Here is a 20,633-nt window from a genome sequence, read left to right as displayed (position 1 = left end):
TGAGCTGCCACCAAAATGCTTTTAAAAAAACAAAAACAAAAAAAATGAGACGAGCTCTTATGCCCGGCACGATTACAGTGTGCCTGGGCTGTCATGTTCAATCGCAGCCAAGCAGCCGAGACAGCCAGCAGCCTTGATTTACTTATTTATGCACAGTTTGTGCTTGTAAACCAGTTGCATGAAGATTTGCGTGGACGTGCAGGGTTATGAATTAGCTGAATTTTACATGACGCAAGAAAAAGCAGTCTGACTTTCAGGCTGTAACTTCAACAAGCCCTTGGATGAAACCCTTTCCCCTGCTTCAAACCCATTCCAATGATGTCACATCAAGTTTATCTGATCAGGGGTTCATTTGATAGGTACTTCCATTTCAACTCAAACCCACTGCACCTTCTCAGTCCATATTATATCTAGTAATCCATACATATCGATGTTCAACCCTTTTCCTGGTCTTAAGTGCCCCCTATCGACTTACATTGATTTCTCCACCATCTTCCTTTTTTTTTTTTTTTTTTTTTTTTAAGAATTAGTTTTTCCAAACAAAGAACAACCTGTGATGTAGTTTCAGAGTTTAAAATATATGTACAATGACGGTCTTCTCTCCAGGTGTCTACTTTTCCACAGTAAACCAACTGTCTTGATGCTATTGGTTCCTTTGGCACAGTTAGTTCGCTTTATTTAACACTGCAGAGCTGCTAAATTTCGTCTTCTTTAGTGGTGGACGAAGTACACAAACCATGTAGTTGAGTTAAAGTATACAGTAAAATGTGACTCCAGTAAAAGTGTAAAAAAAAGTTTTTTCCTTCAAATGTACTTAAGTATACAAAGTACTATAATTTATTATAACTATAATGTCCCTATTATTATTTTATCACAAGACTCTTTAATCACCGCAGTCTGTGTGAAAAGACTTGAATGTGACTCTCAGCACACTGATCTATTAATAGAATGATTTCTATTACAATTATCCCCAAAAACAAAAAAATATTTTGTGGCGAGTTCGAGTATGGAGTTTCTTCATCATTTATTCCTCCCTAAATGTTCTGTTGAACTGATGCTGAACTGTATGTTGGTGATCAGTAGATACACCAAGCGCCAATCAAAATGATTTTAAAACAGAGCGTGCGCTCGACCCTGATTGGTCGATTGCTTTGTGTTTTACCGATTATGCTTTTATCCTTGTAAATAAAAAGAAACGACTGATTTTGCAAAATGTAAGAAAATAGCAAAAAGGAAGATATTAGAGTTATAAATGTGTTGAAGTGAAAAGAAAAAGTCTCTCCAAATAACACTTACGTTAAAATACAGATACAACAAACAACGAATTACATTTACTTTATTACTGTTCAACACTGGTGTCCAACACTTGGCTTCTTTCATGGTCAGTCTCTGGCATAATCTCTGGTAGAACGCTCTTTTGAACTTGTTAGTTTTGAGCTGACAGTTCAAGGGCAGCTAGTGGAATCAGGATCGGCGCCATCTATAGGCAGAGCTGGAAAGTGCCTTGGGCTTCAAACGCCAAAATCTAGTGGAACATCTTCCCAGAAGAGTGGCGGTTTCTATAAGAGCAAATGGGGACTACATGTGGAATGGGATGTTCTAGGTGTTTATAGAGTCCAGGATTCTTCAATAAAATTGGGTTTTACTCAGTGTATATTATGTTATTGGGTATTACTACATTATTCGGTTCTATATAATATGAATGGGTTATATGGCACATTATAATGAGCTGTAATGAAATAAAAAAGAAAAAATACAATAAAGACAATCTTAGGCAAATAGTATTTATTCCTTTTTTCCTTTTTTTATAAAACCATTCTTAAAAAACTCATTTGTCCTTTATTATTGTTGGTAACTGTTGTAAAATAATGTCACTGAATTACGTACCGGGCAAAGAAGCGCCACGATTCCACGTACACGTAGAGGAAGTGCGATCACAGAACTGAACAAAACAAAACAGAGACATCACAGCGAAGTTTTCCTACCAAACATGTAGGAATGTCAGTACAACATAATGCTGCTGCAACAATAAGACGAAAAGAAAAGTCCAGTGTTAGACAAAAAAGAAAAGTCAAATCGAACACGTGACGCCGCCCAGGAACGGGGGGACGTGAGCGATTTCCGTTAGGGGTCGAACCAAAAAGAAAAAAAAAAAAAAAAACCCACTCGGAAGCGTCTCGAGGAAAGGCACTGTTCGTGTAATTTACGAGATCTTACGAGAAAACGTCCGAAAGCAGACAGAACGCGACGCGTGGAAAGCGTCGAACTTTCCATAGTCGTTGGGTCGAACTCTGGGCTTTGGACTGGATTATTGTTTTAGTTTTTTATTTTATTTAGTATTTTCCACCCAAAGATTTGTGATTCAATTATTTTGACTACATAACAGATTGATTTCTGGCTAATCTTGTAAAGGAAAAATGAATGGCACTGTATCGAGTTTTGAAGTAAAAAAAAATATATAATTGTTGATTGTGATATCCTTTTATTTAAAAAAAAAAGAAAAAAAAAAGCCTCAGCTTGGCCTCCGTGAGCACGAATATAAACCTGTCTGATCTGATCTAATCTGATGAACTGAAGAATGAGAAGTTTGATGAATATTAAAGACGATTTTTTTGTTTCAATACTTTAAGGCTACAATCATACAATCTTTTGGGGGATTGGGGGGGGGGGTGCTTTTTCTCCAGCACTTTCACAGGAAACGGAGACGGTGATCGGCGACGATAAATAACTTCTTTACAAAAAAGCTTTCTTGATCCCCCCCCTGCCCTCAGTCCCCCTTCCTCTAAAACCGTTCAAAATCCTGACCACAGAAAAACGTTCCCTCTTTCGATTCGACTTCCTCAACTTGCGTAAGAAATAAAAATAAAATTGTAAATAAACAAAAAAAAAAAACAAAAACAAAAAAAAAAGGTCCGTGTATCTTCTGTCCATTAGATTTCCGTTTTAGAAAGAGAAAATGTGAAAAAACGAAGAGACCGTTATTTTTATTTTCCTCTAATACCCCAGAACAAACCTTCGGAAAACGTTACTTTGTAGACGCACGGAAAAAAAACTAAAAAGGGAAACTACAACGTAAAATGCTTGATTTTGCAGAACCGCAGAAACAATACGACACTCGAGTGACAGATCAGAATGAGCTTATAGACTCTATAGCGGTAATTGCGCTACCTAATACGCGCTTAATATCTTTTTAAATTAGGTACAAGTTATTTTACGTTGATTTTTATTGTATCGATATGTACAATATTTACTAATATATGACCCAATGGCGAGGACTGAACAGATGTCCATCTGATGACATAAAGCGTAACTTACATCTTAAGCGTCTCCAATTAACAATTAAACTGCTAATACTGTTATGCTTTGATGTTAATTCAGCGCTTATGCTTCGATGCTACGTTGTCTGTTATGTTATATTGCTTATGTGAGTTTGTGTGTTCTTGGTTAAGAGTTTTAGTCTTGTAAGTTTGCGGTCAACTTCTTTGTAAAATCGTTTCCCTTTGATTTTCTTTTCCGTGCACAAAGTAATGGGAAAATGATACGTCTTATTTCCGTAGGTTGATTCTGAAACAGAGAAATTCCCCGTTTTTTTCACGAAAAAACGCCACCACCAAAAATGCTTTATTTTTTGTATTATTTAAGCCGTAAATCATCCTCGACTGGGTCCCAAAAAACATTTGCCAGAATATAGCGAGATGAATTTTGTGTAAATTCATAAAAAAAATACAGTATCACATTTATAGTGAGCACATGTACCGCAGTATTAAAATTTTACCTCATTTTATAAATAATAATTACATTTTTATTAATACATTGTTTATTAAAAATCCATTAAAACAATTCCCTATAAGTTTTTTGTTTGATCGTGCGATAACCGAAAAAATCAGCCAAACTAATTCGTTTGTGACATTCCGCAATTCCGCGGAAAACCAGGGGGGGCACCAGATTTGAACCGTGGTAAAGCGGCGGATAATTGACTCATAAAATTGAATATACTTTTTATTAATTTTCATTTCATTCTCTTTCCAAAAAAATAATTTAATAACCAGAAGGCACACGGACCAAAAAATACCTTAATTAAAATAAAATGACCACAGTACACTCTGCGGCGTACTTCTTCATGTTTAATCTTTCATGTGCAAATCGGTAAAATCAAACGTGAAAAAAAGATCGATGGCAAGAATCTGCGTTATTATTAGCCTCTGAAAGAAGAAAAAAAGAACGTACTTAACCGTAATTTTTGAAAGAATGTCTTAGTGTTTAAAATCACATCGGCTCAGAATGTAGCGTGCAAAAAAAAAAAAAAAAAAAAAGAGCCGAGGTCATGATCTCTAGTTGAGATTCAGAGCTTGAGAAAAGACGTCAAAAATGGAAAGGAAAAAAAAAATAAAAAAATTAGGGAACTTTGGGCAGATACACAAGCAGCATGAGGCGTTTTTCTTTTTTTTCTCTTTTTTTTTTTGCATTCGTTCGAATTCGATTCAGACTCCCGGGTGCACCCTGAAAAAAAAAAGGTCAGGCACTGTGACATTGTCGCATTTCTGAGCCCCGGGGCAGGACGTAGCGAGCGATCTCACTGATACACCGCTCAGGAGCGAAGGCTGAGGAGACACACATGCAGGTAAGAGCTACAGAGTGCATCCCATCATGCGTTTTGATGAGCCTTCAGGGTCCTGATATTCGCTTTGTGTTGGATTCCAGAACTGCGTGGTTACGTGTATGTGTGTGTATGAGGGGGGGGTGGGGCTCCCTGTCGCATTGAAGGTTGCCATGGTCACGGTTAGCCTTGGCCATGCATTACAACAGGATGGCAGTCTGATATACACAGCGATTTAACCTTGTGTGTGGTGGTGTGTGTCATGTGCCAAACCAGTCCACCTGCCAAAAAAAGAACCCCGATGTAGTGTAAAACAAATGGTGTGGTTCAGACAAGCACAATGATATCTGGTCGATTATTTGGACAGCAAGACTTCATTAAGCACTGTCCATCCACACCCTCATGACCAGCTCACTCCATTTGCTGAGGGTTCCACCTCTCCACCCTGCCTGGGGTGACCCCCGGGACTCTGGTGCTCCTTTGGAAAAGAAGAAAGCTTCTCAGAGATTCCGCTCAGAGTCTCTCGATGTCTCTGTATTTTTTGCGCAGTATAGACACCTGGTCCTTGAACAAAATGGGGTCCAGTCTCATCTGGGAGTGGACGAGGGGCATGCTGCCAAACCAGCTGGCAAATTTGTTCATGCAAGTCTGCCGCTGGGTGAAGTGGTCCGGGTCGGCCCAGCGAGAGGCTCGCGACGTCTGCTGGGGAGGAAACGAAAGTAAAGTCACCTTGGTGAACTTCGCAATTTCGTGAGGCCACACCCCCTACATGCACCGTGCATTCGTCCATAACATAACACACATCAATTACATGAATCCTGCACACAACTGAAATTGTCAGAAATTGTCCATCTTGGTGAGTTTAAAACTTGTGCAGTGTGTAAACTATTGTGCAACAAAATTATACTAACATTTAAATCAAAGTCATAAATGTCATTTATATTTATGGGAATTAATTAAACCTGTATCATATACATTTCCTTAAAATCCTAATTAATTCCCATAAATTTCTATAATAATAATAATAATAATAAATTCATGGTAAGTTTCCAATTTGGAATAAATTCCCATAGAAAGTTTCCGAAAAAATGAACCGGAAATTTTCCACCCCGTTTGCAACCCTTGGAGGAACAGATGAGTGGAAGTGGAGATTTGAGGTCAGGTATAGGGGATAGAAAAACAAAGGTTTGGCTCAGAAGCTGCTGCTGCTGCTCATGGGCCCCTGAGCAAGGCCCTTAACCCCATAGCTGCTCAGTTGTATAAATGAGATAAAATGAAACAGCACCCCTGGAGCACAGAAGGTTTGAGAATCCGGTACCTGTCCCATCATGGTCTCCTTGTACTGCTTCTTCTGCGTCACCTTGACGGGGGGCATCTTGGTGACGGCAGACACGAGGAAGTTCATGAGGATATCTTCACAGTTTGATAGCTGGTCAACCATGCTCTTCAGGCTGGCTGGCAGGTAATTTGTGTACAAGTAATTGTAGTATCTAAACGGCAAAAAAGATGAAACAAAGACAGAAACATGAGGTCGGGAGAAAGGTGTTCATTTTGGTCACATATCAGGGGTGTTACGGTACACAGAATCTACGGGTTCGGTACTGACATCGGTTTTTATGTCACCGTTCGGTTCAATTTAGGTACGATTAGGGGGAAGAAATTGACAAAAAACACAGTGTTTTTATTTATTCATTCGATTTATTTATTTATTATTCACTCATCAACAGCATGAAGGTCTTCAGCAGTTTGATCTACAGGAGCTCGTCTGTTGGATCGGACCACATGGACCAGCCTTCGCTCCTCACGTGCATCATTGAGCCTCGGCCGCCCAGGACCCTGTCGCCAGTTCACCACTGTTCCTTCCTTGGAGCACTTTTGATAGATTCTGACCACTGCAGACCAGAACATCCCATATGAGCTGCAGTTTTGGAGACGCTCTGACCCAGACGTCTAGACGTCACAATTTGTCAAAATTGCTCCTCCATTTTTCCTGCTTCTTACATCAACTTTGAAGACAAAATTATCACTTGCTGCCTAATAAATAAATCCACATACTAACAGGTGCTATGATGAAGATCATCAGTGTTCTTCACTTCACCGCTCAGAATGTTCTAATGTCAATCTTATGCCTGATCAGTGTAGAGCAGGAACATGGAGAGTAGCATGGCTTGATCATGACCATATGATGAGTTCCCACAGACAGTACATTACACTCAGACGCTTTAAAGTTATTTTACATAATGCTGATGTGATGCTCTGGTTTGTACCTGTGGTAGAAAGCAGCTCCTGTCAGCACCATTGAATAGTCGTTGGTCCACTTGGAGGTATAACCCCATCGCTCTTTGTTGACATCCCAGAAATGGCTCCTGGCTGGATATCCCACAATCCTCTCAGGGAAACTTTGCCAAACAGTGAAGGCAAAATCCACCTAGGGGATAAAAAAAAAAAAATAAAAATCCCATGTGACCTCATCTTTCTTTGGAACAATTCTTATCACGCTCAGGGAATCCGAGATAAAGCGTATCGGCGGTGAGATAAACCACCGTGATGTGGCGCCACCTACCTCGGTCGTGGAGAGCACCGTGTCCTCGTCCAGACTCAGCACGGCGTCCGTTCCGATGGTGCTGTAGGGCAGGAAACGGCTGCTCATCACCTGGAGACATCAGCAAATCATACAATCTCAAACAATGACTAAGGACTTTGCTCGCAACCTTCTCACGGTATGCGCCCACTTGAAAGCCTGCTGCCCCGCAGCATGTGCGTTACAGCGGAACGTTCTGGTAAATCCTTGTAAAGCATGGAGGTTGTGGCGAATTGGTATCTGCCAGTGGTGCACGTAGCTGACCTGATAAGGGTTAGGGTTTGGCACACTGAGCACTGGGTGTTACCTAGCAAACAGATCGTAGTGCGGGTCGCTAATTTGCAGCCACTTGCCTAAAGAACTTGTTGAAACACTAGGAGAAGTGATGGAACAGTGATCATTCTCACAGTCTATGGTAAGGAATAGCTCTCACCTTACTCTCCCCCTCAATCACGACAATGGGCTGAGAGGTTGCAGGCCAGCGGTGTTTCGCAGGAAGAGGTTTGTCACAGTTCCACAGGACGATTATCTAAAAAAAATTTAAATGTGCAGAGCATGTGAGGACACTAGTTTGGTGTCTAGACTCCAAAAGACTCAATTGAACCAAATGACTCAAGTAAATTAAGTGAAACCAAATGACTCTAAAGACTGTATGGGGAGAAGTATGCTGACCCCTGACCCTAACTGTTGCCGCAAACTTGCACACAATTGCAGTTTTCGACAGCAACAAAGTAAATGTGTGCTTGAGTAGGGTTTTCACACAAGTCCACTCAAATATTTAATTTTTACTCGACTACATTTCGCAAAATCGGTCGTTTCTTTTTATTTGTAGTAGACAAAAACTGGTCCAACACACAGCGATCCACCAATCAGGGTCGAGCGCTCGCTCTGTTTTAAACTTGTTCTGATTGGCGCTTGGTGTATCTACTGATCACCAACACACAGTTCAGCATCAGTTCAACAGAACATTTAGAGAGGAATAAATGATGAAGAAACTCCAGACTCGAACTCGCCACAGCACACGTGGATTTTTTTAAGAGGCTTTTAGGCTCATGATGATTGTAATAGAAATCATTCAGTGTTTGAGTCATTAATATCATTCTATTAATAGATCAGTGTGCTGAGAGTCACATTCGAGCACAGCTCCTGATTTACACAGGACAATGTCTTTCGGTGCTCCCTGTGACTGTGCGTGCAGCCGTGTGCTGCCACCTGTTGGCGTGTTACAAAACTAGTCGCGCAACTTTTTGATACCAACTCCTATATCCCTTCTTTTTTCTCCATTATCCAGCTATTGATTGATTTCCTGAACCAGACTGACATATTACATCCATACCTGAGCACAATACTGGGATTTGGCCACAGAGGCAAGCAGCTTCAGGATGGGCTGCGACTGCGAGACCAGCGGCGTTACAGCGTGGATCACTGCCGTGAACCTCTGATGTGGTTTGATACCTGAGGACAGAGGCGTGTATCTCATCAACTCTCGACTCTTGGATGAAGTTCATTTTGACATCGTTGTGCGATTGCATCAAGAATCCGATGACTCTTGCATACAAGCAGTTCAAGATTACTGATAAATCTCCTAACTGTAAAAATACAGGTTTTTCTTTAACACATAACCGACTGTTTTATAGGAATATTGTGCATTATAGTTCATTAGACACCACACACACACACACACACACACACACACACACACACACACACACACACACACACACACACAGTAATTACACGAGGTTAGGACCAGGCAGCCTCCTGAAAAAAACTCGTTATTTGTGGCAAAGTTTAATTGGTCCTCTGGGAAAAGTAAACAACTAATTTAAAAATCATTACTTGCAAACAACAGTAATTAGCAACTAGTGTTTAAAAAAAAAAAAAAAAAATAGGCCTGAACATTCTCATCTAGATTCCTACAATGAGTTTCAAAAATATTAGCACCCCTTAAGATAACGGGCAAAAAATGGACTAAATGTAATGATCGCTTTCTCATTGTTACTACCGGCAGACTCATTTGTTGAAATAATAGAAACGCAATCATTTATTCTTCTGTAATTAGTTTCTAATTTTCCTCTCATTCAAACTGAAAATGGGTGATGTTTTTTCGTCGGTTAAGACGTCGAACTGCTGATCAGAAAGTTCTGAGCTGCATCGGGAGAAAAGCTTTACCAATGGTGATTTTTAAACGCACGCCGATGCCAAAAGATAAACTCTGAGAGAAATAGTTGTGAAAGGAAGGAGAAAGACAGTGAACAATGACTTTCTTGGTAGGCTACTGTTTAGATACAAGCCGTGCAACAGACACTGTCTTTCATTAAAGCCTGTGTATAGTTCATTAGTTTCAGTGTAGACAGCGGCTTATAGACAGGTGCGGCTTATTTATGTTCAAAATAAAAATCTTTGTAAAATTCAGTGGGTGCGGCTTATATTTGTGTGCGTTTAATAGTCCGGAAATTACGGTACAAATTAACAAATTTCTGAAAAATGAATTCTTTTTACTTAAAAATTGCGCATCGATATTGTTGACACTTAACGATCAGACTAAACTCGATGCTAAACTGTTTCTCAAACGCGTTCTCTCAGCACCGCTGCTGCTACGTGAACATGACGTATCGCATCATTACGGAGGCCGAGGCGTCCTGAGAGTCACATAGAATACAGATTAACATGGCAGAGGTAGAGCTGTAACTTCCAGGAGACACAACAGAAAAAAAGAGCGTCTGGTTCTATGTTATTTATTAATAGTAAATAGTAAATAGTAGATGATTTTCTGTCTGTCTGAACAAAGAAATAAAAACTTTCTGCACCACATTGAGGTGCGGAGCGTCGTATTTATTCCATCGCATCGTATCGAATCGAAATCGTGAATCGGTTCATCAGTTGCTGCTTCATATGTATCGTGTCATCGGTTATGCATCGAGATGCGCATCACATCGACCTTAGTTATGGAGATGCACATCCTTGATATAAAATATGATCAAAAACAAAAGACAAAACCCATTCGATTTCCTTAATTCATTTAACATACATCATTCTTTATAGAAATATAAAAGCAATACATTTTTCCACCTGGAGACCAAAAACCCCAAGAACATTTATCATGATTTTATTATTTGATCGACAGTAGAATAAATTAAATATGAGCTAGAAAGCGATATGAAGTGTGATTCATGCCCGAGGCTCACGCTAACATTCCAATATTAGCTTTTTTCGAGGACTGACACTTGATGTGCGAGCATGTGTGTGTTTGTGTGTGAGAGAGTGTAGTGTGTGTGAGAGATTGTTGTGTGTGGGCGACTCACCGAGCGGGGCGTAGTAGAAAGGAAAGTGTCCCAGGTAGGAGGAGTACTGCGGCAGGGTGAAGAGGCCGCCGGGCAGGTTGTTCCACATCGCACTGCTGCGGCTCAGCTGCTGCAACACGCGGTCATGGATGATCTGAGAGAGACGGCAACGAACAGTGGACACGAATCAAACCAGTAAACAGGTGCTAACAGGTGCTAACAGGTGCTAATGTGACAAATGTTAATATGCGTGTGTGTATTTACGATGTGAATAAACGCATTTCACTAATAATCCTTCACGTTTGTTTTATTTGCTTTACACTAACAGGTGCTAACAGGTGTAATTTGCCACCACAGCATCTATTTCGTTGGTTGTTTGGACGCGGGTTAAAGTGGAAGAGCTTCTGTTTGAGAAGGTGAAAACAGAATGAGTGGGTAATAAATGAGCGTCTACATTTGTGGATCGTACACGGGTGTATTTATGCTCCTTCTTTTCTTTCTCAGCAGGTTTCCAAACATCGGCAAGAAACTGAGAGGAGCTGGAGATTGAACTTTTTTTTAGTTTATTCTATTCATGGAGCAATACTACAACAAACACTTGTATTAAGTGAATTCTTAAAATTGAAATTCCTTGAAAAACTTGAAATTCCGTTCTTCCGAAAGAGAACGACTCGGACGACTTCATCGAATAAAAAAAACATGTGAAACTCTCTGCTCTGTAAGACCGAGCGTGCAACCGTGACTCACTCGGCCCATTCACTCATTTCACACGTGTACTTACAGCTCGTATTGGAGTGCCTGAAACTCTTGTACCTGGAATAACTTCGCTGTAATGTTCTCCCTCTCGAGCTAAATAACGTTACATCCACATATTTTACCGGAAAAGATTTGGTTGCTTAGCAACATACTGGACAAAAATAATACTATTCCTATAGACAGAGGCAATTAATCAGGTTTTTCTCCTATTGGTTTATATACACACACACACACACACACACACACACACACACACACACACACACACACACACACACACACACACACACACACTTTTCTCTATCGTTGAGTGATGTTCTGTATGGTCTTCAGAGATGACACCCATCAGATAACCATATAAACCATACCAGATAGAGGATTCAGTAACAAATGGCAAAAACTGGAATTGGATTTGAAGAAGCGTTTCCAGACGTATACTGTTTTAGAAATATTTTCCATTTTGTGACTTAATGATTGTGGAATGAGCAGAATTAGGACTCAAGATGATCTGAGGTTAAGTGATCTCAGGGGCAAGAATAAAACCCCAGTACCTCTTTCTGGAAGCAACTGGAGAACCTAGAGGAACCAAAACCATTTCCATATGGACAGATTAACATTCTGGATTTGTTTGCACCACGTTTCATTTCTCGGCAATAAATGCCTGTGAGTGACGGTGAGGCCAGGCCTGGGTTTGCTTTACCCAGAGAGCCTCCGGATACTTCCTCCAGAGCAGTGCATGAAACCGGAGCTCCTTCAGGAATAGAGCTCCTGACTCGGTGATTAATCAAGTCAAACGGGAGGAAAGCAGAGGAGCCGGTCGTCTGTAATGTTACAGACCTGCATAGCGCCATTACTTCTTGCGGAGCCTTAAAATTTAATGAAGGGACGTCTTAAATGCAGTGAAGGATGTACATTGATCGCCAGGAGAGGAAGTGTGTACCGTACCTCCAGCGTAGTGAGAACAATCTTCTCAACGGAGGAAAAGTACGCCTCCCACAGGAACTGCGTCTGCTGCCGGAGTGAAAGGATCTTGTCCTGGTGGATGGAGCGGATGGTGGAGGGGATCTGCAGGAGAAAAATAAATAAATAAATGAGGAGAACTGCTTTAAAACTTCTCAAAAACTTCTCATGGTTTATTGCAGATAAATGTAAATAGACTTTTCCCTTCAGGGCTTTGTTGATAATCAGAGTGATCTAAATCTGTAGCTCTAAGATATTAGAAATCCAGAAACCCTACAGATTCAATTCAACTGTAAAACATATTACTATTAGCTACTGTAATGAATAGAAGATTAAGTGCTACACGCTTGCTACACGTGTGGACCTGTGGAACTTCTAGACAATGAAAGGGTTAGCAATTAGTCAAATAATTAGCAAATTGTAATAAAAAAATGATATGATCAAAAATGATGTCATCGCGAACCATTGTGAAACACGAGAGCTTTGATATCCATCTATTGTGAACATCTACAGTTGATGTTTTAATGTTTGAAACAAACTGTGACTCGTTAGCAGAGTTCAAATGGGCCAAATAATTTACATTTCTATAGATCTGAACCTGAATAATCGACTTTATTCCTAAACCCATAGCAATGTATATAGAAACACAACGAAGGGAAAGAAGGAAACGTTGAAAAACAGAATAATTTCAGGAAATTCGACTTTTAAAGACATCCAACTTTTTGTTTATTTTTTTATAAATCCGTAAGTGAGAAATTTAGATTTTTCTCCAAATATGGAAATTTCTGCACACTTTTGAACACACGATCATGGATGGTCTGAGGACGAGACAGCGGTGGACTGGAATACGATCGAGTGTGAACTTCTTTGTATCATTTCGTAGCACTGATTTTAATTTGGAATTGAATCGGAACATCCACGTTTTTACTTAAACACCAATAAATGTTTTTATAACCCACATCATTTAGTTCGGTTGATCAGTGCAGAGGGAAAAAAAATTGCATAATTAAACCCTGAATAGTAAAACATGCTAATGTGTTGGAGAACAGCTCCGTACGCAGACGTTTGTTCAGACGGTTTTTTAATGGAAGTCAGAGTGGCAGCTAAAAGAAGTGCGGTCTCATGAAACAACTTGTTATCCGTCTGTTAAACAAAGCCGTACTTCATTTTTCCCCCCGCGTTGACAGCTAAATAATTCGGCTGTATAAAGCATGGACTCTCGATCGACGGTTCTGAAGACTTGATTGGTGCTAGAACATGCCAGACACCAGGCAATTACCGGAATGTATTCAGACAGAATGGGAAAAGCAGTTGCGTTCAGAGGCGTATTAAACGTCCAAACGTGCGGCTCGCCTCAGACGGAACCTGTCAGTCTTCTGACCCTGTTTTCTTCGGCCTCGAGTTTCAATCGTACTGCGGCTAGTTCGGAAAATCATCTCCAGGGTGGTAATGGTGGGTGAAAATATTCCGACAGTTAGAAATAACAATTAGGAGGAAAGCAAGAAGGTCGTTCAGCTGAGTAAAGTTACAAAATGTTAAAAGAATTATGTAAATAATTAATAAATTGCACTTTTAAAAGGGAGGTTTAATGCTAGTTCATGCTAAACATAAAAAAAAAAAAAAAGATTTGGACGTATAAGTATTTTGGTGCCAAATATGCTCCTTCCAAATACGTATACGTAAAGTGTTTTTCGAGTATTTGCCCTTTGTGATGTCATGAAGTGCGGAAGTCCTTTTATGGGCACTTCTCCCAGAAGTGTGAGAGCAAGACCACACCCACCACCGTGCTTCACTCGGTTACGGAAGTCGTCACGGCGCTGCACAGGACTCGTTCGAGAAGAACGCCTCCAAAGAAATGTGTTTTTTAATGTGAGGGAAGGAGAGCCTTGTTAGTTTTACCACATAGACACGTCCTGTACTCATTGTTGCTGCTGCTGTTCTTGATGTTTAGTTTCAAACTCTGGATCCTATTCTGGATCAGATATGTACGGCTGGATCTGATTTTTAGCCGTAGTTCATTAAAGTTTTTGTTCCAGTTTTATTTATAGCGATGTCACAGTTCGTAGGCGAGCTCTACTCTTTAGCTCCCCACGCCACGCCTCCAGGATGACACAATACTACTCTATAAGTACCTGTGTGCAAACCAGTGTAACGTGTCCCTTTAACGATTTTGTGCTTGAAAAGGTTTAAAAATACCTTTAACTTAAATATATAAAACTTGCAATCGACTTATTGGGCAGACCTGAGGTAGATGTTAATCCTGGACTTCTGGTTCTGCAGCAAGGACTGTGTTGTTTCCTGTATATTGCCCACAACTTTTCCACATTTCTTTGTTGATTTGGAACATTAGGAGTCGTTCCTTCATCTTTTCTCGCTCTCATGAATCGGTAGGACGAAAAATAAAAAACCTACACAGCCTTTCATGTTGTCATCAACGCCAGAGAAAACGTGACCCATCAGAGAAACGTGACCAATCAACGAAAACGTGACCCATCAGAGAAAACATGACCCATCAGTTAAAACACTTGACCGTCAGTGAAAACGTGACCATCAGAGAAAAACATGACTGTCAGCGAAAACGTGACCCATCAGTGAAAACGTGACCCATCAGAGAAAACGTGACCTATAAAAACATAATCCATCAGAGAAAACAAACCATCAGTATGAACATGAAGATCTATGAAAATTTGATCCATCATAGAAAACGTGACCCATCGGTGAAAAGGTGGCCATCATAGAAAACGTGAGCAGGTGGCATATATAAATAGCGTGTGGCAGGAAGTGATGTACGTACCTGTAACAGCAGCCTCTCGTCGCCTATGACGGCAGCCGTGTTCCAGTCAATGACCTCGGAGAAGGGGAGCTCCCAGCCGTTACTGAGCACGACAGGAACGCAGGCGGCCTACACACACACACACACACACGTGTTAGAAACGTGTTATGATCTATATCTAATCGTTTGAAACTTAGATCTAAGTAGGGAGCATTTTAGCCGAAAGTTATTTTCGACGGATTTACGATGAGGAGATGTTTTGAGATGATGAAACTCAAAGCACTGGCGTCTGCCTGCGACAGTTCAATCACAGCGGAGAGAAACAGATCCGAGATAAAGATCAGCGGTGGGTGGCGCAGGGGGGCGAGAGAAACAGAGACAGGAAACACAGCAGGACATCGGAGTGTTAAAGCTGTTGCCGGCAGCTATGACGAGGATAACAGTGCGATCGCCTGTTTGCCAGCTGACGCCTTCTGTAAACACGGCAGATCGCGGAATAACAAAAACGGGATACGCGGTATTTGTATTTGTCCGTGCGGTGAGCGGTGCCGGGAATTTCAGCTCCCTGGATCGCTTTGTGTGGAAAACACGATGCCTGGCAGTAATACGCTACAGGGTGTGGTGTGGAAAAATGATCAACTGCTATTCAAATTGGGGGGGGATGAATATTTTACTGTTTGTTTTCTTTGTCGCTTATGTTACAGCAGCTATAGTTCATGTCCACGTTTTCGTTTGAGGAGCTCGCTGACGGTTTATCACCAGCTGCACAACTCCTGATGTACACAGGACGATGTCTTTTGGCACACTGACTTAACGAAGCTCGGTGCTCCCCGTGACTGTGCGTGCAGCCTTGTGCTGCCATCTGTTGGCGTGTTACAAAACTAGTGTCGAAACCTTTTTTTTTGGTACCTCCTCGAACAAGGCACGGAATATTTTTATTTACTTTTTAACTTTTTTTTTAACTCTAACAGTAACTTAGTATACGGGAAATAGCTTTAGCGCCCCCTTTTGATATAAATAAAAATTCTAAAAAGGAATACGCAATATCGCGATGAGAAAATGCTGTAACGAAACGATCACGACTCATCATTCTAATCACACTCTGAAATGACTATTGCATCTCTCTTGCTTTTATTTCCGACCGGCTCGTTCCAGCTGTGTGTAATCGGAGCGTACGTTAAATCGGCAATAACGAAAATGGAGTCACGGCGTGTTGCATAAAGGTGTCGTTTCGCAGCGTCCCATGATGCCAGCAATAACCGCAAGCTGTCTGTACGCATTTACTAAACCGTCCTCGACGTGGAATAACACGAGGCGATGCTTAACAAGGTTGGTGCTTTGGCTTTTGTGTGTGTGTGTGTGTGTGTTCTGCCGCTAATCTGTTAAGCAGGATGCCAGCGTGCGATTGGCCGCTGCTCCCTCGCCCTAATCCCTTTAGCGTCATTAACCTGATCTGCACACTGAAGTAGACACACTGCTCGCTTACACACACAAAGCTTGGAAATCATGCGAAAATGCACCAGCCTACGCACAACATATGGATGAGGAAGAGCAAAGGAGCTGTGGCCTCTGTTTCTGTCAATCAGATTCGAAGAACTTAATGAAATTAACACATTTCAATTAAATAATGTAAAAAAAAAAAATTACAGGAAAACATTCATTTTGGAGTGTGGACACCAGACCATGAGTTTGGGATGTTTGGGAGTTTTGGCTCTTAAAAAAAACTCCACTATTCTGGGAAGATGCTCCACTAGATGATGTGGAGATTTGTGGAGATTTTAGCCCCCAATTAGCAAAGTCAGGAACTGATGAGAAGGTGAGAAGGTGAGGGGGCCTGGGGTGCAGTTAGCGTTCACATTCATCATGTTCAATAGAGTTGGAGATCTTTAGCAGGAGATCTTCCACTCCAAACCATGGAAAGCAGATCTCCATGAAGCTGGCTTTGTGCACAGTGGCATCGTCGTGCCAGAGCACTTTGGGTCTCTTGATTTCGATGAAGGGGCAATTTAATGCTCCCAAAGACATGTGCAATCATGTGTCTCTAAATTTGGGGTACGAAAAATAGATGACTGGAAAAATCAAGTGTCACAATACTTTTGTCGATATTTACATTTATGGCAGTCGGCACACGCCCTCATCCAGAGCGATTTACAACTGAGTATTTATAGGATTAAGGGCCTCACTCAGGGCCCCCGGAGTGGTAGCTTGGTGTGGCTGAGATTCGAACTCATGACCTTCAGATCCAAAGTCCAATGCATTAACCGCTACCACCAGTGTAGATAGATAAAGACAGACAGAAAGACAGATAATGCATTCATCACACGTACGCCAATAAAACAACCCCGGACTGATCCGAGACAAAAAGAGCGTCACCTGTAAAGCCTCGAGGAAGCGGAACGAACCCAGACGGCGTCCTCTAGGCACCAAACAAAAAGTGGAGTTGTGCAACATTTCTTTGTAGTCATACCTAGAAAGAAAAGAAAAAGAAAGAGGCAGTGTTTACATTTATGCATTCTCCCAAAGCTCTCATCCAAAGTAAATGACAACAGAGGCGAGAACACGAGCGAGGCGGTTAAATACGCCGGTGCGGAGACACGAGCGCTGCCACATCCCACAACTCCATCCAAAAACAAAAAAAAAAAACAAGTGCAGACCGGTGACTATTATCTCCAACTGCAGCGAGATTATGGGATTCTCTCGAAGCCATGTGACTTTCTTTTTCATTTATACAAAAATACTTTTATATAGAAATACAATATAAGCTTTTATTCCAAGTCAGTTGATATTAGTAAATTTTTTATACAATATATGGATAAACGTTTGTGGACATCTGAATATAAGATGCGTGTTTTAAACATCCCTTCACATCAACTCCACTCTTCTGGGAAGATGTTACACTAGATCTTGGAGTGCTTTTGTGTAGATTTGCGCTCGTTCATGTTGAGGGGCGTTAGTCAATAATGCAAACACAATATTCGGTCGGGGTTTAAATCACAATTAGTTGAGGTTGAGAACACGATTATAATTTGAGTTCGAAAACGATTATTAGTCGAAGTTGAGAACACGATTAGTCGAGGTTGAGAGGTTAGTTGGCAAGGCTGCGGACACGATTATTAGTCGAGGTAGCGAACTCGATTTTTAGTCGGGTCCAAGAGCACGATTAATAGTCGGGGTTACAAAGAATTATTAATCGAAATTGAGTACACGATTATTAGTCGAGGTTGAGAACACAATAATCGAGATTGAGAAGATGATTATTAATCGAGATTGGAAACAAGATTATTAGTCCAACATTCGTTGAGGCTGTGGATGCAATTATTTGTCAAGGTCAATAACATGCCTACTTGACGTTGATCGTTATTCGTCAAAGTTAGTTAGCAAGGCTGCGGATACGATTATTAGTCGAGGTAGCAAACTCGATTATTACACAGATTTGAGAATGTGATTAATAGTCTGGGTTACAATTATGATTATATTATTATAATCGAGATTGAGAACATGATTATTAGTCGAAGTTGAGAAGACGATTATTAGTCGGAGTTGAAAACAATTTTTGGTTGGGGTTGCAAATACGATTAATAATCAGGGTCGAGAACACAACTATTCATCGAGATTGAGAACACAATTATTTGCCAAGGTTGAGATCATCATTAGTCAAGGTTAGGAACATGATTATTAGTCAAGTTGACTAATCGACAATTATTTGTTGATTATTTTATTGAGGGTTAAAAAATGTATGCTTGACAAGGCCATACACAGACGACTGATTACTCGAGGGCTTAAACATGATTATCGCTTGAGAGACTGAAGATGATTAATGCATGTCCAAGCACACAAAAGGACACAGGTATTTTGTCTCAGGATGCAAACACAATATCTGAGGAAGCACTATTTCTCAAGAGTTACACACCATGAAGTCGATCCTGTGACGGATTCCAGTACTTGTGTAGAATTATCTTGAAATTTACAACTGTAAGTAGCTAATGAATTTAGGGAATATAGAACAACTATGTACTTATTAAAGAACCCGACATGGATCCTGTAACATTGCTGTGCTGTGAACTACCCTTTACTCTCTCAGACACACATTTACTGCCCCGTCGCCCTCATTGACTCGAACAATCAGAGGCTGGCTTGGCTCCCTGATCTAAACTGATAACGGTGAAACAGCAGAACAACCGTGTTTCCGCTGTCTTGCACTCAGAAATCCTGTGCTGTGTGAACCTGGCGCTCCTGCGTGAGGTCACGTCAGGTCACGGGGATTAGAACGGAGACGGTATTAGGAGCTACTGTAGGAAATAAGGTTTATATTTAAAAACAAAAGGATTACGAAATGAAACTGTTTGGAGTGCTTTAAAAAAGCACTAACATCTAGTCATGATCTGAGACTCAGCACACAGACGTGACCTCGATGATCCCGTGCCGTTCCTTCACTTTGAGGAGGGGAAAAAAAAAAAGAAAAGAAAGAAATTTGAGCGTCTTCTCTCAGCACTTGGCTTGACAGACTGTTTAAAATTCCTAATTGAACATTCCTGCACTTTTTCAAACGCTGAGGCCTGTCTTTTCCCAGGTTCCTCCACCTTCAGCAAATTCCCAGGTTTTTATACAAATTAAGCAGTAAAGGGGGAGGGGCTTGACCAGATAGTGACCTATGGGATGACACGTCCTGGTATTGATAGTCAAAAATAGCAAATATCTGGTGACTGAATGGCATTGTGGGTAAATACACCGAACTGTCAACACTCAAGTATAAAGTAAAATAAAGTCACTTGTAAAGTTTTTGTTGTACAATTTATTCTCACTGGCATTTTTGGAGATCATTGAGATCTGATATTTGATCTATTCGCCCACCAGGACGTGTTCCTTCTTCTCCTCGAGTGCGGATGAGGTATGAGCGGTGAAGGAGCTGCAGGGGTTTTGCTGGCGGAGCTGCACACCTCGAGCTTTCTTACATGCAGCACTGAAAGCTGCCTTCATCAAACTCGCAGGTCAAGTTGCACGCGAGTCTCTGAGAAAAGCTAATGCATCACAACTTGGCGCCTCGGTGCAAGTGCACACACACACACACACACACACACACACACACACACACACACACACACACACAGACGGTATCAGTGTGCAGCTGACACTTCCACCTCATGTTACGGTGCAAGCGAATGAAGCAACTCTGAAAACAACACGATGTTCTAGATGGTGGTACTTCCTGGCTTACACAATATTATCCCAAAACAGCTGACAAGGCAGAATTCTAAAAGCCCAAATACATAAACACAATTTCCAAATAGGAATTTTTTCATGATTTCTACAGTCTACATGGTGAATTTTACAGTATGACATGACACTTTTTTTCAAATACAAAACATTCATTAGAGAGATAAAAGCATTGGGAAACTATGATTTTCCAGTCGTATGTGGTTCTTCTCCAAACTGTTAGCAGTTTATTTATACTGTTAACTGTTATTTAGAGTCACACGATTCGACATAATGTCTTTGAATGCTGTAGTATGAAACTTTCCCTTCCACTTGAACAAGGAGACCCAAATCTGTTCCAACATGATGATGTCCCTGTGAACCATGAAGATCTGCTTTTCATGGGTTGGATCTGTGTGGAAGATCTCCAGCTACAGAGATCCGACCCTATTGGACACCTGACTGCACCCCAGACCTCCTCACCTTCTC

The 20,633-nt window shown here is 41.0% G+C and overlaps 1 protein-coding gene across 2 annotated transcripts in view; it reads right to left on the bottom strand.

Annotated features, from left to right (window-relative positions):
• Nucleotides 1-4,107: 4,107 nt before the first annotated feature.
• Nucleotides 4,108-20,633, bottom strand: part of ext1a (exostosin glycosyltransferase 1a) — a 55,409-nt gene continuing 38,883 nt past the window's right edge. Inside the window, exons 2-11 of one of the 2 annotated variants that reach the window (XM_046877698.1) lie at nucleotides 17,325-17,418; nucleotides 14,973-15,080; nucleotides 12,164-12,283; nucleotides 10,484-10,616; nucleotides 8,515-8,633; nucleotides 7,612-7,707; nucleotides 7,161-7,250; nucleotides 6,865-7,025; nucleotides 5,916-6,087; nucleotides 4,108-5,299 (exon numbers count right to left, since the gene is read on the bottom strand). In XM_046877698.1, coding sequence (XP_046733654.1) covers nucleotides 5,111-5,299; nucleotides 5,916-6,087; nucleotides 6,865-7,025; nucleotides 7,161-7,250; nucleotides 7,612-7,707; nucleotides 8,515-8,633; nucleotides 10,484-10,616; nucleotides 12,164-12,283; nucleotides 14,973-15,080; nucleotides 17,325-17,418 — 1,282 coding nt within the window. In that variant the 3' untranslated portion in view covers nucleotides 4,108-5,110. The remainder of the gene's footprint in view (nucleotides 5,300-5,915; nucleotides 6,088-6,864; nucleotides 7,026-7,160; nucleotides 7,251-7,611; nucleotides 7,708-8,514; nucleotides 8,634-10,483; nucleotides 10,617-12,163; nucleotides 12,284-14,972; nucleotides 15,081-17,324; nucleotides 17,419-20,633) is intronic. The other variant, XM_046877699.1, reaches the window with a different exon arrangement.

Source organism: Silurus meridionalis, chromosome 21, assembly GCF_014805685.1.
Source record: "Silurus meridionalis isolate SWU-2019-XX chromosome 21, ASM1480568v1, whole genome shotgun sequence".
In the NCBI taxonomy this organism is placed as follows: Eukaryota; Metazoa; Chordata; class Actinopteri; order Siluriformes; family Siluridae; genus Silurus; species Silurus meridionalis.
The sequence above is the reverse complement of the archived record's forward strand: the minus strand, read 5'-3'. Positions and strand labels throughout refer to the sequence as shown.